The 16932-nt window shown below is 34.2% G+C and overlaps 1 protein-coding gene across 5 annotated transcripts; it reads left to right on the top strand.

The window, feature by feature from the left end:
- The first annotated feature begins 1615 nt into the window (after nucleotides 1-1615).
- Nucleotides 1616-12580, top strand: LOC132636381 (tRNA (guanine(37)-N1)-methyltransferase 1). Of its 5 annotated transcripts, XR_009581216.1 has the most exons (11): nucleotides 1617-2545; nucleotides 4126-4224; nucleotides 4566-4685; nucleotides 4801-4967; nucleotides 5082-5152; nucleotides 6640-6782; nucleotides 8023-8134; nucleotides 9350-9462; nucleotides 9566-9699; nucleotides 10972-11038; nucleotides 11117-11512. XR_009581216.1 is itself a non-coding variant. In XM_060353226.1 (10 exons), the coding sequence occupies exons 1-9, from the start codon at nucleotides 1739-1741 to the stop codon at nucleotides 9692-9694; spliced, it is 1761 nt and encodes a 586-aa protein (XP_060209209.1). In that variant the 5' UTR covers nucleotides 1617-1738; the 3' UTR covers nucleotides 9695-9699; nucleotides 12448-12580. The 5 variants fall into 5 exon arrangements, 3 of the variants coding, with proteins under 3 accessions (XP_060209209.1, XP_060209207.1, XP_060209208.1); XM_060353226.1 differs by lacking the exons at nucleotides 10972-11038; nucleotides 11117-11512 and adding an exon at nucleotides 12448-12580; XM_060353224.1 differs by having other exon boundaries at nucleotides 10972-11512.
- Nucleotides 12581-16932: the final 4352 nt, after the last annotated feature.

Raw genomic sequence — 16932 nt, 5'->3', positions numbered from 1 at the left:
AGCCATTTTGGCTCATTCATGTTATTTCTGCACTCATGTTTAAACAAGTATTTTTATTAAGTATTATGACTTACTACGTTTTATAAAGGCTCATCATGCATTCACGTTATATTTCGCTCATGTTATGCCTCATGATGATTCAGCAAGCCATGTGGTTCGCTCGGTCACATGCAGTAAAGCACCGAGTGCCGTGTTTCGCCCAGGCCATGGTTCGGGGCGTGACACTCGACACCCTCATATCAAGGGTCATGTCCTCGTCAAGCTGAAGTTGTATCATGTCTAGCCTAATTACCTCATCCCAAGTCAATGATAAAATAAAAAATAGAAATTTATCTTATTTAAATTAAACACATCCTACTTTTAAATTTAACACACCAAATATTTCAATAAAAATATATCTAATAAATAATTTTATCATTATTTAATTTTCTTATTATAATCACTATGGTGTAATTCAGCATACACCCTCCATCCCAAAAAGACTTTCTGGATTCGAATTACGAGAGTCAAACTAATTAATGTCAATATGAATTCACACATAGAATCTTTAATTTTCTTGAAATAAAAAATACAGATTTAGAAACTACATAAAAAGTACTATAAGTCAGAATAGTTTATAATTCAAAATATTTAGAAAGTATGTTAACAAATTACGGTCAAAGAAAATATTCTTTCAATGTCCATCATACAATCAAACCTCTCTATAATGGTAGCGTTTGCTCGAAGATTTCATGGTTGTTATAGTGAGGTGTTGTTATGTATGTATACTGATGACATTTGATGTTTAGTCATTAAGCTGTTATAAATAAAAGTACGCAAACAACTATGTTTATGTACTTTTTATGTTATAAACAAAAACAATATACTTGTTAATTTTAAAATCTCAATTGATTTTCATGTCTCATTAATTAAAAATTGAAAAGATTAATAAATTACTAATAAATTCATAACTAGTTGTTACCTTACCGATAAAGAATTAAAATCTAAACAACAATATGCATTTAAAATTAATTAAGAAGCTAAATATTTCAAGTTTGACGTACGAATTCTACAATTGTAGGTTGTTTCGTAAATTTTAATCTCTTAGTGATAATATAACGCTTGAATTGACGTAAAAAAAATTTCTAACTTTTAGTAAAAGGAAATTCAATAGCTTTCTCTTGAATGCAGTATAAGAGCTTAACAATTGACTCTTGTATCTAACCTCAAGTAGCAGTAGGATGAGACTCTTTATCAATACTATGAGAAATATATTTGTTTTCTTTTATATATTCGTACTTGAAATTTACTATGGGCGTGACGCTTTTTTTTTTAATTACATAGGGGGTAAGGAAAGGGGAAATAAGGGAGGATTACAATGTGGGGATTCGAATCCTTACCAAAGAAGTAAAAGTTTAGATAACTAACCAATTGAGCTACTATATCCCTACGTGCGTGACATTAATGATGATCAACATAAATATTTTATTTTTATTTTACAAAATATTTGAATATGATTGCTATAAAGAGATAATTTTATAAAAAACATATTGTTATAATAAATTTCACTGCTCTTATTAAAATTTCAAAATATAAGATGGAAAATTAATTCGAAGAGTTTAAGTGGAGCAACTTAAAAATAGTCATTCATTTTGGAGGGAGGGAGTAACTTGTTTGCTGTGGCAGTGTAATCTCTACTACCGGCAACCAAACCGTGTCTCTGTTTATTTATCTTGTCAGCACTGTTAAACTTCAAATAATGGCTCTGTATCCATTACCTTCCACCACAGTACTCAACAAACTCACTTCTTCTCTCCCTTTCACTTGCCGTTTTTTCCCCAAACCTCACTCTTTTTCCATTACAACAACCTGTTATTATTCAACATTAACCCAACAACAACAACACCTTTCTTATGGCCCTTCACTCTACGAAGGCCACAAAAATTCTTCGCAAAATCTACACCCAACCTCCGATACCTTCAATGAAGAAAACTTCACTAGAGTCTTCCATATCACCGCCTTACGTGTCCCTTCAGAACACTCTTTCTCCTTCGAAAGCAAATTACGTGGCCATTTGTTAAATTGGCCACGTATTCGTAACATTGCTAGGGTTCCTGGTGACGATATTGATGACGAATTAAAAGAATTAATTGGAAATGATAATAATCATCCTAATGATGAAACCCTAGAACGAAGAATTTATGGAAAAGCTGAATTAGATGGGCAGAAAATGTGTGGAGTGTTGTATAGAGATAAGGTTGTGAAGAGTTTTAATTCGATGGGGTATGTGAAGTTTGAGAATTTGGCTAAGATATCGCGACCGAAGAAGAAGAAGAAGAAATGGAAGAGAGAGGAAAAAGATGGAAAAAGAGGGTATGGGAGAAGTGATGTGTCGAATGTGGAGGTGGTTGATCAGGGGAATGATGACGACTACGAGGATTTTAGTGGGTTATTAGGAGATGATTTTAGGAGGAGAAGAGGGAAATGGAGGGGGTCGACGAGGTTGTTGTTATTGGATGAGAGGTACGCGAACAAAGGGATAGAGGAAATGCCCCAGGCAATTAAGGTTTATGTTTTGTTTTTAGCACTATATGGTATTTTTATGAGTTGTCATATGTTGTTGTTTATTGTGTTTCGGTTATTGCACTATTTCATTGTTGATAGTATTTTTTTTTTCTTTCTGAATGAATGCTCTGTACTGCGTTCCATATTAGTTGCCATGTTTTCTTTACTGGAATATAGTCAACCTAATATGTGATTTTAGGAGAAGAAGGGAATGGAGTGGATTGAAGAGGTTATTGTTATTAGATGAAAGGTGTGTGGATAAAGGGGTAGAGGAAATGCCGAGGCAATTAAGGTTTCTTGTTTTGTTTTTTTAGCACTACAGTATTTTATGAGTTGTATATGCTTTGAGGGGTCGTTTGGTAGGGTGTATAAGAATATTAGTGAATAGAGTGTATTAGTAATGCTGGATTAGTTATGTTGACATTATTTTTTAATCGACAGTTTTGTTTGTTGCACTATGGTACTTTATGAGTTGCCATATGTTGTTTATTGTGTTTCGGTTATCACACTATTTCGCTATTGTTTGCTATTCTTTTTCTGAATGCTATGTACTGCTTTTCGCATTAGTTGCCATGTTTTCTTTACTGTCGTATTTCCTCTTTCATAACTACTTTGCTTAGCTGCACTCGAGCCGAGGGTATTTCGGAAATAGCCTCTCTATCTCCATGAGGTAGGGGTAAGGTCTGTGTACGCTCTACCCTCCCCAGACCCCACTTTGTGGGATAACACTTGTTATGTTGTTGTTGTTGTTGTTGTTGCTGTATTGTATGAGTTGCATATGCTTTGAGTTTCATGAGTAATGTCTTGTTGATACTTGGAATTGAAATATGGATTTTTTTTTTCTTTTCGTTCTACCTGGAATTATTCCCTTTTAGTGTGTTGAGCCCCTAGAGCTTTTGGTTCCACGGCAAAGGTAGTGCAATAGGATATGTGACAGGCACCTATTTCATTCATGGTTGCAAATTATGAAGTATGTTATGAAATTTGTCGCGAGCTAATGTCTAAGATATAAGAATGGAAGGATTGGGACCTAAAATATAGTCACCCCTCAATTAATTGGTCTGTTGTTGATAACCTTAGAATCTAGCAGTTTAGTTCGGCTAGGTGCATTAGCGGTTAATACATTGTAATTGGCTAAGTTATTAGGAGTATGACAGAACGATAATACATATCAAGACTGTGTCGTAAATCAATATACTTTCTCCCTTTTGTCATTATTGATTCACTCTTTCTGCTATAGTAGTGCATAGAATTAGATAGCTGGTGACTGGTGAGTATGAGTATCATGTAGCTTTTAGCCTATTACCAAGAAGTCTACCAGATGGATTATATGTCTGAAAAAATCTTGAAGAGCATCTGTTTTCAGGGTAATTCATCTTGATCTTAATTTCTAACTCTAAGATGCGCCAACGTGTATTTAAATCATATAAATAAGTAATTTGATAGTGGCCAAGGGGAATGTGGTGGTTATAGAATGCTTGTTACTCATTCAACGTAGAAGTTAAATGCTTAGATTCAACTATTTTGTGTATTTATGTAGGCTAATGGTTCCTTTCTTACAAATTAGGACTATGTTTGCAGGCAGTCCTCAAAGAACACAACGAGGAAAGTACAAGATTAAGTTTTGAAATTGTGAGATGCAAGTTGACATTATTTTACAATTATTGGCAAATGAATGAGGTATGTCCCCTTACATATTGTTGGCCATGTGCCTCATTTTTGCCATTAATTGCCTTTCTAGGATGGATATTTCTCTTAGCCGTTTATGCCAATCACTGTGTAGTATGTGAGGTTCATGGGTCTTGTCATTTACCAAACTTGAATATATCATAACTAGAGCTGCCTGTCATGAATAGTTGGATGGGATATAGAAGGATTTGAATGCATTTGCTTTATTCCTATTTCCTTTTGCATTCATCCATTGTGAGTTATAGTGTGTGGAAAGACTATAATTGGAACTGTCATGAATTTGTACAAGTTGCCGGTGTATCTTGCATAAATAAAGAATTCGTATCTTTCAGGTCTTAGAGGTCTTGCTTCCACAAGGTATGATTGTTCCTTCAGCTTTTGAGACAGTTGGGCATATTGCCCATCTAAACTTGAGAGATCAACATCTCCCCTACAAGAAACTTATTGCACAGGTACCTGCTTTCTACACATCTACTACATATTTTGATTCTATTAAATTTCACCTCATTTCTCAAAAATCCATTGGCAACTATCCCCTTCTTCCCTTCTTTGTATCGTTTTTACCAGGTAGTTCTGGACAAGAACAAGCCGAAGATACAAACAGTTGTCAATAAAATTGATGTCATCCACAATGACTACAGAACAATGCAGCTTGAAGTTTTGGCAGGAAACCATTCTCTTGTTACTACTGTAGTTGAAAATGGACTCTATTTTAATGTTGATTTAGCAGCAGTGTGAGTCTAAGCTAATAAGAATAGAACTAAAGATGAAAATCTACTGAAAATTTACTGTTCGCAGAATCTGATACTCCTTGTTTTTAAAATCTTCTAAATGTCATTTTGTGGTAGATATTGGAGTTCTAGGCTGGCAACTGAAAGACAGAGGCTTCTTAGTTGCTTCACCCACAATGATGTTGTCTGTAAGTTCTACTTAGTACTCTGTTACTTGCATATTTGAGTTCCAGACTTGCCGTCTCCACGATTCCACTTAGATATGTTTTTCTTCGAATTTTTCTCTTGGCCGTTCCGCTAAACTCTCATACTATAAAAGCCCATCATGGTGTCGGTAGTTTCCATTTTAAAAGTCTTAAAAGAATTAGTCTACTTGAATTTTTTTTTTTTACTTAAATTGATACGATTTGAATTGGGGAATAACACCAATTCAACACTAAAACGCGGAATTAAAGGATAATAAGAAATTGGGATGAGAATTGAAGAAAAGGGATGAGAAAAGAGGATAAAAGCAAGACCCAATTAGGGTGAATTTATGGGCAACCTTGGATATATTAAATCCAACACCTCCCAATCTAATTCAATCCTAAAAGAACCTATACTATTTGAAATCAAGGCAAGAGTGATTCAAATGAATCCACAAAGAACAACTCTTCATGAAATCAATGGAATTAAAAGTTCAAAGACCAACAATGGAATCTACCATTATACTAACTAACCCTAAAGCTACTAGGCTAAACAATCTATCTCCAAAGGAGTTTCTCAATTCATCATTCAACATAATCGAAGTAATGAAATGAAGTAATAGACAATTACAATGCTACCCTTAATGAAGTAAGGGCCTTGTTTGGCTAGTCTTCTTAGTGTAGTCTTCAATTCAAGATTTTGCCTTCAATGGCCAAACACGCCCCTCCTTGCATAGATGGCCCTCTAATCAACCTTGCATGCATGGCCTTCAAGCATAACCCTTCTTGCGCAAATTAGCCCTTTGCGCAAATATCCCTCCAAGCTATCTTGCAAGTCTTGCGGGCAAGGAACTCGAGCTCTAAATCTCCCACCCAAGCAATCTCCCAAACCTTGTAGGTTTCCACCTCTATGAAGCTCGTAGAGACTTGGCTCTCATCATTGATCCTCATCAAGTGTGTAGTGTGGAAATACACACTTGAGGCCCTTTGAAACGCTCCGAATGTGGTGAATAAGCTCCAATGAAGATCATAGACTCTAAGTTGAGCTCCACCACGAATCATAGGCTCCAAAAATGCACTCGAGCCCATGAGAATCATATCATAAATTTAGCAATATGCATATGACAGTGGACAATTAAAAATTAATTTAGGTAATATGCACACATGGCCACAATTTCTAGTGTTTATTAGTAGTCGGAATTATGGAATGAAACGAGATCTTTAAATATTTCCTGTCAAATAGGAGTACTATAATTTCCAAAAGTATGCCAGAATGGCTATATGCCTTAGAAGTTGTGCACATTGTCATCAATTTAAGCAAAGAAACTGACATGCTTAAAGAATACCAAACAAACACGACCGAACTGGTCTGCTCCAAATTGGTAAACTTGTCATTTGCTATTATCTATTAATCTCTATGTGGTACCTCTTCTAACTTGCGTATATTCTTGTGTTCTCTCTGTTTATCACAGTTGTTTAAATCTCTATAGGTGATGTTTTTGCTGGGGTTGGTCCCATTGCAATATCTGCTGCGAAGAAGGTCAAATATGTGTACGCTAATGATTTAAACCCTATTGCTGTTGAATATCTGGAAAGAAACTCTGTCCGTAACAAACTTGAGAGGAGGATTGAGGTACATTCTTCCACATGCAAGTTATATTTTCTATTGTATGTCACTAATTTTTGAATAATGCATAAGATTATGGAGGAGTATTATGAAGGGGTGGGAAGACTTCAGTGGTCATATTTCTTTTAAGGCTGGGGATGGAAGCAGGATTAACTTTTGGGCACACGAGTGGTGCGGGGGAAGTCTTCCATAACATATACCGAGTGTCTTGCCAAAGAGGGATGATGGTCCAGCAGATCCGTAGGTCACACGAGGGGGTAATTCACTGGGATTTGAGATTCAGAAGGAACCTTCAGGACTGGGAGATGGAAGAATTTCACAATTTGACTAGATATTATATGGGCTGTGAATCCAGCCAACATCTCAGATGTATGGGAGTTGGCGGGCGAGTGGAAACGGTTTGTTCACTGTCAGATCTTATAACAAGTGTTTATTGGTGAGAGAGGAATGTTCTTTCCCTCATAATTCCATTTGGATACCTAGAGCACTGAGAAAGGTGAGTTTCTTGTGTGGTTGGTAGCCGGGGTGTGATCTTAACAGCGGAAAATCTGCGAAAGAAGCGAATCACCTATGTAAGTTGGTGCTTCATGTGCAATAGTTCGGGCCAAAATGTAGATCATCTTCTATTGCACTGCAAAGTGGCTAATAGGTTATGGAGAGTAGCTCTTAATTTGTTTGGGATGCAACGGGTGATGCCGAGGACAGTGAAGGAGGCTTTAAAAGTTGGACACACAGTAGGGGGGGGGGGGGGGGGGGGGGAAGAGAAGACAAAGGGCATGGAGTGTTGCCCCCTTAGCAATCATGTGAGACAGTGGGTTATTTGGAAAGAGAGAAGTAGGAGGGCTTTTGAAGGGGTGGAACAACATTTTGTAAAAATGCAAAGTAGTATGTTTTCTCTAGTTTCGTTTTGGTGTACTTATGAGGTCTCTATTTGTATAGAGGATTGGGTCTCTTTTGTTGAGAACATATTTTGGTGTAGGTTCTCTTCTTTTGGTATATGTCTTGTCCACGGAATTTCCACAATTGTCAATAAAATTATTTTCCTTATCAAAAAAAAATAAAAAATCTACGTAGTATATAGTAGGAACAGTGATTTTGAGGTACAAATTCACTGAGACTAGTTCACTTATTTTACACTCTTGATCTTGCAGATGTATTAATGATTTATATTTAAGTTTTGGTTTCTTGAATTCATTTGTCCTGTGATATATAGTGTCAGAAAGTTGTGATTTTGTTCATTTTGTAGATTTTTAACATGGATGGGAGGAGGTTCATTGACAGTATTTTTGCCAGTGAAAAAACTAGGCCAATTACTCAAGTAGTCATGAATTTGCCAAACGATGCTGCAGATTTTCTTGGTAAGTAATCTTTCGAAAAGTATTCAACCTTAAAGTTTTGATATGCTATTGGATGTTGTTAGTGATAGTTTTACTTGGCAAATTTTCAATTGCGAGCACCAAGGAAGTGGTGCGATTTAGTTGAGAAAATGTGCCCTCTGCTTCAAGTTTGTCTAATTTATTCTCCAGGTCTAATTCTGAAGTTGCTAGATTGAGAAGATGGCTTCTTGATATTTCAACTGCACTTCTTATTGATTGATCACTTGGATAGACTCCTAGTGGCCCAGTTCTTGACCTCCATGAGTGATTCTATCTCAGTGTCTCTTTTCCTTTCTTCTCATTTAAATTGTGTTGTAGCATTTAAAATATCTCCATATCGCTAATAAAAGATGTCTCAGTTTCTCTTCTTCTTTTGAGAAGTATCCTGCTAGTGGAATCTTATTTTTGACGTCTCCCATTACTGTGGGATTATAGGCTGAGCAGCACTGTTGGTCGTGATTATCTGTTTCTCTTTGTTGAACTATGACTCCAGAAAGCTTTCATTTAAAAGAAGATTTTGTTACTTTTGTCAATGCCAATTTGCATGTGACGGTGTAGTTGGAGTGTATCCGAGGATTGAACAATAATTCTTGCAATGATAATGAAGCATGAGAAGCTTGCGTTTTGAAATTATTGATACCTGGGGCACCAAAAAAGCTCATGGAGAGCACGAGGGAGGGTCGTGATTTTCTTGAACCTATTGATAGAAATATGTTTCATTCTTTTGTATTTCCCTTAATTTTCTCCCATAAATGTCTACTAGGATGCATTTTCAAAAAAAAAAAAAAACATTTTCAAAAAAATGTCTACTAGGATGGTCGTCAGGCAATGGTTTTACGTGGAAAGACTCCCTGTTTTTAGTGTTGAAGTAGATCTACTATGACTTTGCAGGGCATGATGATTGTATGGGTTATCTGATGGATAATTTTTTTTTTTTTTTTTTTTTTTTTTGAGTATGTCAAAAGCATTTTACACCACTAAAATTGTTGCCTTGATTAGTTCTTTCACTCCCATATTTGAAATGTATGATGTGGCATGACAACACTTCGAGATTTCTCTCTGAAGGCAATGTATGATGCATTACATTCCTTTTTTCAGTTCAATGAAGGAGATGAGGTGTCCAAAAATTAAAGCAGACCTTCCATTCCATTTATCTAGAAATATAGCCATGCATAAATGCTTTTTTTATGTTTGCAGATTCATTTAGAGGTATTTTCAGAAATAAGCACACGGATAAGCAATTTACCTTGCCAAGGATCCATATCTATGGGTTTTCGAAAGCTGAGGATCCTGAATTCGACTTTCATGAGGTCTGTTGTTAGTATGTCGCTGTTTCTGTTCATCTGACTAACCTTTTTTAGGTCAGGTATTATTGAGGGTAATGTTGAATTTTTCTTCTTTAAACTTGAACAGAAAATCAGGATTGCACTGTCTGAGGTGGCTTTTGAGGTCCAGATGCACAAGGTTCGCCTTGTTGCACCAGGAAAATGGATGCTGTGTGCATCATTTGTTCTACCTGAGACAGTGGCATTTGCTAAATAAACTCTGTAAGTAATTTTGTTTGGGTAGTTGAACCCTTTGTCAACAGTTACATGTTCAGTCCATCCTATTTTCAGATGTAAATAAATGTATTAAAAGCATATATAGGGGCAAAATTGCAATGAGACAGCGTTGCTAATTTCCCTAGTATCTTGTTCTGTTTGCAGCCTTCTGGTTCTTTACTAGTGGCTGCGTAGTAGTAGTTTACAAGCCTTTAATCTGCAAGACATTTGTTTTGGCTCTTTTTTTTCTTTTGTTTTTTTTGTGTGCTATTGCTTCTTGAGGATGCCTGACTATAAAATAAACTGCTATGAGAATAATAAATTGAAGTTTATGTCGATCGGTACCACAAACGGCAGGGATGCAGGGCAGGAACTTACCCCAAGATATTTTTTTTAGATGTTTTAAAATGAAAACAAAATTTTAAACTTCATCAAAAAAAAATTTAAAAAGTTGAAAAATGATGAGACATTACATTAAAATTATACAGTTGCAAAAGTAAAATTGATCAATCAATCGGTCAATTATGCATTAGTCTCAAACTATTTGAGAGCGGACATATAATTCCTTTAATTTGTACTACATATTGGGGTATAATAGTATTTGTACTTAACTTTATACTAAGTTACCAAATCCTAAATTGTAGAATAAAAACATTTACATAATTTCTAGTCTAATACTTTTTTGTTTTCAATAAAGTAATAAGACCTAGTTAAATTCTGAAAAGAAAATTTAGATAAAATGTTTTGGGATGTATGTGGCGGACATCCGAAGGTGTTCGTTCTAGCATACATGAAGTGATGTGAGATAGACTGTGAATTGCTTCATGCAACTAATGGGGCTAAAGTTCTAGCCCTAGTGTCAGGCTGGATATCGCCTTATGCACACTTAAAACCCTGTGCATGTTGAGTCTCGTCTGTTCCTTGTAAGACATTCATTTTAACACTGGAAGAGAAAGAAAACAAGAAACAAGAAGGTGAAGATGAATGAGGGAGGGAAGTCTGTCAGTCTCCACCAACTTGGTCATTTTATTTTGTTTCCCATATTAGTGCAACTTATGTTTCCCTTACAATTGTGAAAAATGATGGAGCTTGTGTTTTGCAAACTCCTTTTCTTCAGTCCCTTATCTTTCTCTCCGAGTTACATAGACGTCCAAGTGCAGGAGCATTGCAGCACAAATAGGAAAGCAGAATTAGCTGAGAACGAGAAAAGTTTATTTATCTGTGTCATTCAGATAATCTTTGAACACAAGTTTTGATTCTTTGGGCTCTATGATGCAGACGTGGACCATTTCGAAATGGTTATAACGGTGAAGAAGAAAGCTCTAGACATCCAAATTTCGTGAACGTAGGTTGTAGTACTCTATGATCTAATTTTGGTTCCCTAAATATGTGGAACTTTGAGCTTTATTTAAGCGTGTTGCAGTTATGGATGCACCATGTCTTGTAGAGAATGTATATACAACTGCAGCGTGTGGAAATTGTAGCTCTACTGTGGACCATAGCAGTAGTCATCTCACTTGGTTATGAAAAACTCATTTTGAACGGCACACTTCTAGACTCCGAAAGTATACCAATACTTGGAATAAAAACACTGCAATAGCATCCAGTTCTGGAGATGACCTTCTAGACGTATCCCACTTTCGTGGCTGAATTTCTTTTGTTTTCTGTTTCTGTTACAAACACAAGTCCACGTTAGCAGCGTCTCTGTTCCTTTCTTAAGCATGAAAGTGTTGTGCCTTCCATGAAGTCAGTGTAAGAGGTGTGCAAATGCTTTATGTGGTGTCTGTCTTTATCTATTCATAACATTTGTTTGTTTGAAGCCTTATCCATTACCTGCAAATTCTTTTGCAGTTGCCTATATATTTTATTATAATGGATTCAGTGATATGTTGAAGATCACTATTAGCAAATGTTGTCTGTCTGTGTAAGAGAGGCAGAGGGAGTGTGTGTGTGTGTGTGTTAAACTGATTGCTTTAAGAAAGGAGCAGTCACAGTTCATTTTTCTTATTGTGGTTACTGGACCACACATTGATTTTGAGTAAACTATACAACTAGCCAAAAATTGTTTACTTCCAATCATCTGTCTTATTCGTTAAGACATTTATACACGTCTGCTGCTAAGTTTCCATTACCTGCAAATTCTTTTGCAGTTGCCTATATATTTTACTATAATGGATTCAGTGATATGTTGAAGATCACTATTAGCAAATGTTGTCTGTCTGTGTAAGAGAGGCAGAGGGAGTGTGTGTGTGTGTGTGTTAAACTGATTGCTTTAAGAAAGGAGCAGTCACAGTTCATTTTTCCTATTGTGGTTACTGGACCACACATTGATTTTGAGTAAACTATACAACTAGCCAAAAATTGTTTACTTCCAATCATCTGTCTTATTCGTTAAGACATTTATACACGTCTGCTGCTAAGTTTCCCATGCTAGTGTGATTTTTTTGTTAACTTGATATAAAAATGTAGGAAAATCTTAAAATGATACATCTTGGTGTTGATCTCTCTCTTACTTTTCTAAATCATCATATGGCTATTCTAATCCTGTCATTTTTCAGTTGTTAACTATTAGGATTTGGTTTTCGGTCAAAATGTAATTTTGACTTAACTAACTAGTTCGACTTTATTAATCAAATTTGACTTTGTCAACATGTCATGAATTTGGAATTTAATCCAAATTTCATTATGAATTTATTCCAATAAGATTTTGATGTCAACAATGATACCATGTTTCTTTGCTTACATTTCTAACAGAATTTGATAAAAGTACCCCAAAGCGGAAAATATGAGAGTTACAAATGGATCGAGGGCAAGTACGAAAACATTATAGGTGGGGGTGGTCAGATGACAGTATGGACAAACTTCTATTATACTACTCCCTCCGTTTTAATTTATGTGAACTCATTTTGACTGGACACGACATTTAAGAAAGTGTGAAGACTTTTGAAACTTGTGGTTCAAAATAAATCTTGAATATTTGTGTGACTGTAAATCATTCCATAAAGTGAATTTATTTTTAAATCAGGAAAGAGGTCATTCATTTTGGCACGGACTAAAAAGGAAATAGGTTCACATAAATTGAAACAGAAGGAGTATATACTAGTGAATTGGTAGCGGGATCATAATTTTTTTTAATATCTTCTTTTCAAATTCAAAATAGATTACATTTTAAGTTCTAAGCTAATTTATTATTGTCACTTATTTTCCTTTTTCTTTAACTTTTATCAATTACGAATTTTTACTTTTCAATCATTCAGTAATGCTTGAATTTTATATAATAATAATAATCTATATGGATGAATTTTCCTTTTTATTTAATATATTAAGTATTTATCTAACTCTTTTTCTCTATCTTGCATCAACAACAACGTCAACTACTAAAATAATATGGAGGGCGGGGGGGGGGGGGGGGGGGGGGGTAAACACACAAATGAAATCTCTTTTGTTAATTTTTGCTTTATTTTTTCCCTTTCTTCTTCCTTTTTCCCCTTCCCCTTCTGCTGCTGCTTCTTCTTCTTCTTTTGCTTCCTTGCCCATTCATTCTAAGAAAAATTCTCTATTTTTGTGCTCTTTTCTCATTGGAATATCTCATTTTTATAACTGACTACTCCACTCTAAAGTTACTCTTTTTCCTTCCTAAAATATTGATGCTACATTAAAAGTTATAAAATCTAAAAAAGCTGTTCATTTCTTTTTTAAAAAGTTCCTACGAATTCAATACATGACATTGTTAAAAGGGAGAGACAATTCAAAAAGCAATTGAATATTCAAGCTTCAATTTCATTGACAGTACTTCTTTCGACTACTAAGAAATTTATCATTAACTAATTCTTTTTTTAATTGAAAATACGTAAAATTATTTGGTAAAGATTATTTTAAAATAACATCTTCACTTACTGTTGTTAATATCTTGCTTTAGTAGCTGTCCAACAAAGGCATGCTTATACTATTTATAGAATAGAAGAATGAGAAGACAAATTGTTTTTTTTTTTTTTAAAAAAAAGATAGAAAACGATCGACACAAAAAATTTTAGTACCTGGAAATACATGCAAAATCATATTAATTTGCCAACAAAAACATACCAACAACTTACCAAACAAAAATAGGGTAAAATTACATCCACATATAACCCCATTAGTCAATTGACACCAAAAACTATAGTGCCTAGAAAAACCTGCATTCGATTCAAGAAAGTTCATACACATTAGAGATTAAAATAGGAAGCAAAAAAAGAAGAAAGTAACATAAGAAAATTATATCAATTCGCCAATAAAAACAAACTGATAACTTACCAAACAAAAATAGGATAAAATTATATCCACATACAACCCCATTAGTCACCTATCTTCAACTGCAAAAAATCACAAACATTTAAGAAGTAATAGTATGATATTATATAACTATTTCAAAAAGAAAAAAAAAGAAGGCCGAAACACAAAATTTAAAAGAACTAATCACCTGAGATCAAAAGGAATGACCAACACGATTAGTGGGAAAGTAGATAGAATGTGTTACTTATCAGTTATCACATGGTGGATAAAAATAAAATGATGAGAACTTTTGGGTGCTATATATATTTGATGTAAGTCTACAACTATTCTGATGATACAACTATTCTGATGATGGATAACGAAGGTCTTAAAAATAGGATAATAATAATAGGTAACAAAAGGTTTAAAAACTGAAAATTTAAAGTACCCATTTATGGGCTACTATTTAAGAGCAACAATTAGTTGATCGTGGGAGTAATATTAAGAGAGTTAAAGAGATGATTCTTTTAAATTTTGACATTGCATATTTAATTTAATTAAGAGGGTTAAAGGAATGACTTTGAGATTATTTAACATAGCACATAAATGATAAAAAAATAAATAGAGAAACGTCCAAAAAAAGAGAAAAAAGATAATTGTGTTTCTTGGCCAAAGAGAGGTGATACATCACTTTTTCTATTCCTAGGTTTATTATATATACTAGTGAATTTATCCACGCTTCCCGCGGTTCTTAAAAAAAAAAAAAAAAAGATAGAAAAATGTTAAAGAGGATGATAGGTCTGATTTACTACCATTTTATGCATCTCTTTAGACAAACATATGTGATTCACTATTTATGAAGCGATCGATATTCTATTCCATCCCATTAGGATAGATTCTTTAACTTTTTTTTTTTTTTTTTTAATATCAACTTGCCTTTTTCTCTGTTAAGAGACAGAATTGAAAAGAAAAAAAGAAATAAGAATTGAGCAACCTTATATTTAGCAAACTTGAGGTTTTAACAAAGCATAACTATTGGGTAACTCCTCTATTTCTATAAGTACATCTAGATTTGATGCAATGAGTTTTTTGACTATTTTTCTTTATTGCTAATTTTTTTTTTCTTCATTTCTTCCTTAATTTCCCTTTTCTTCTCTTTTCGTTTGTTTGCCAATCTCTTTTTGTACCTTTTTTCCTCACTCATTACCTTTCACATTTTTGCAAATTTAAAGGCCCTTTTTACGTATCTAATTTTCATCCAAATTAACCAAAACAATCTATTCTTTCCTCTAAATTTTCTTACAGTAGTCTCTATAACTGATTCTTTTCTGAAATATATTCTCATACCTTTTCAACATTTTATCACTCTCTCCTGTAAATTTAGGATAAAGGATTACCTTGAAGACTGACGGCATGGACAATTATACAGATAGTATGATTAGTTAAATTCAAAAATCTTTTGACATCAGACTTATAGCAGTAACATTAAGTATGTTCACTGAAACAAATTTCTAAGCCTCCCAAGTAAAAACGTTTACCTTCCAAAAGAATTATTGGAATGGTTCTGTTGATTCCATTGATTAGAATCTTGAAATATAGATGAATGTTGAACATTATACCATCTTGCTTTGAAATAAAAAGAGCCCCACAAAACACAAGTCAAAATTACAAACTGAGATGATTAGAAAGAGACTTTTAGACACATGAAATACCTCAGTCGAAGAATTCATCCATGATCAGAAAGTCATAGTTATCAAGCCTGAAAATTTTATTCTCGAAGAATTCTTCAGTTCAATCAAACTTATATTTCGTCCAATTTCACACCAGTCTCATCCTTCGGAGCTCCGTATTACGCGAACATTAGTAATATTCAATAATTGAAGAAGCACGCAAATGAATTAGCAAAGAAATATTGAAACAAAATACGATCAATCTATATACTTTTCAAATTTGTCCAAGAGAATAAACCAAGGCACGTACGTCCCTTTGTCCATGTAATTGCACCACAACCTTTGTCTGTAATTAAGTTCTTCAAAATTTCATTTATTAATTTTTCTTTAATGGTTAAACTGTATATGACATTATACTCTCATAAGAAGCAGGGGCGGATGCACCAAGAGCCGAGGGTGTTCACCCGAACACCCTCGGCAAAAAATTACAGTGTATATATAGGGTAAATTTTTTGTATTTATGTGCATATATTAACTTTTGAATACCCTCAGCAAAAAATTACAGTGTATATTTAGCTTCTTCTTTTTTCCGAACACCCTGAATGAAAATCCTGGATCCGCTACTGATAAGAAGGTCCTCTTTTCCTCTAACTGTTATAGCAAAGCTAAAAAATTCCCACATCCACGTAAGGATATATAAATTAATAGGATACAGAAGACCATGTACACATAATATGATAACTTAAGAATAATGTAAAGACTTGCTGAACGTACGGTAAATAAATTCATATGGACAACACTGGAAACAAAAAATGTAAGCGACTAAAACTTTAATAGGTACAGTTTTAAATAACCGAACTCTATGTAAATCCTTAAGAGAAAATATAATTAAATAGTTTAATCACCATTAAAAAGAATGTGTGTATAGCCATTTTTGTCTTCTGGCATTGTCTCCGCCCATGGCAAGGAACTTTTTGCTTCTTTCAAGTGCAGAGCCTTTTTAGAGGAACCTTTCATATTTATAGAGCAGAAGTGTAGAACTAAGAAATGGATGGATGGTTAAGTAACTGGAATAAATCAAAAGGCCGTTCATTGTATTAAGTTATTTACGTTACTTTACGTTGTCTCTTTCTCTTTTATTGTCACGGACACCGATCTATCTATATATAATATAAAGTTAGTATAGACAAGGTGATGTGACACCTCTCTATGACCTCCATTGACATTTATTTTTTTTCTCAATTTTTTGACATTTTCCCCCTTATATGATGTCTAGAAAATCTGGAAAAAAATTTAGATACACCTTATTTATTTATTT

This window comes from Lycium barbarum, chromosome 4 (assembly GCF_019175385.1).
Source record: "Lycium barbarum isolate Lr01 chromosome 4, ASM1917538v2, whole genome shotgun sequence".
NCBI lineage: Eukaryota > Viridiplantae > Streptophyta > Magnoliopsida > Solanales > Solanaceae > Lycium > Lycium barbarum.
Note: the sequence above shows the minus strand (reverse complement) of the source record. Positions and strands in the feature narration are given on the sequence as shown.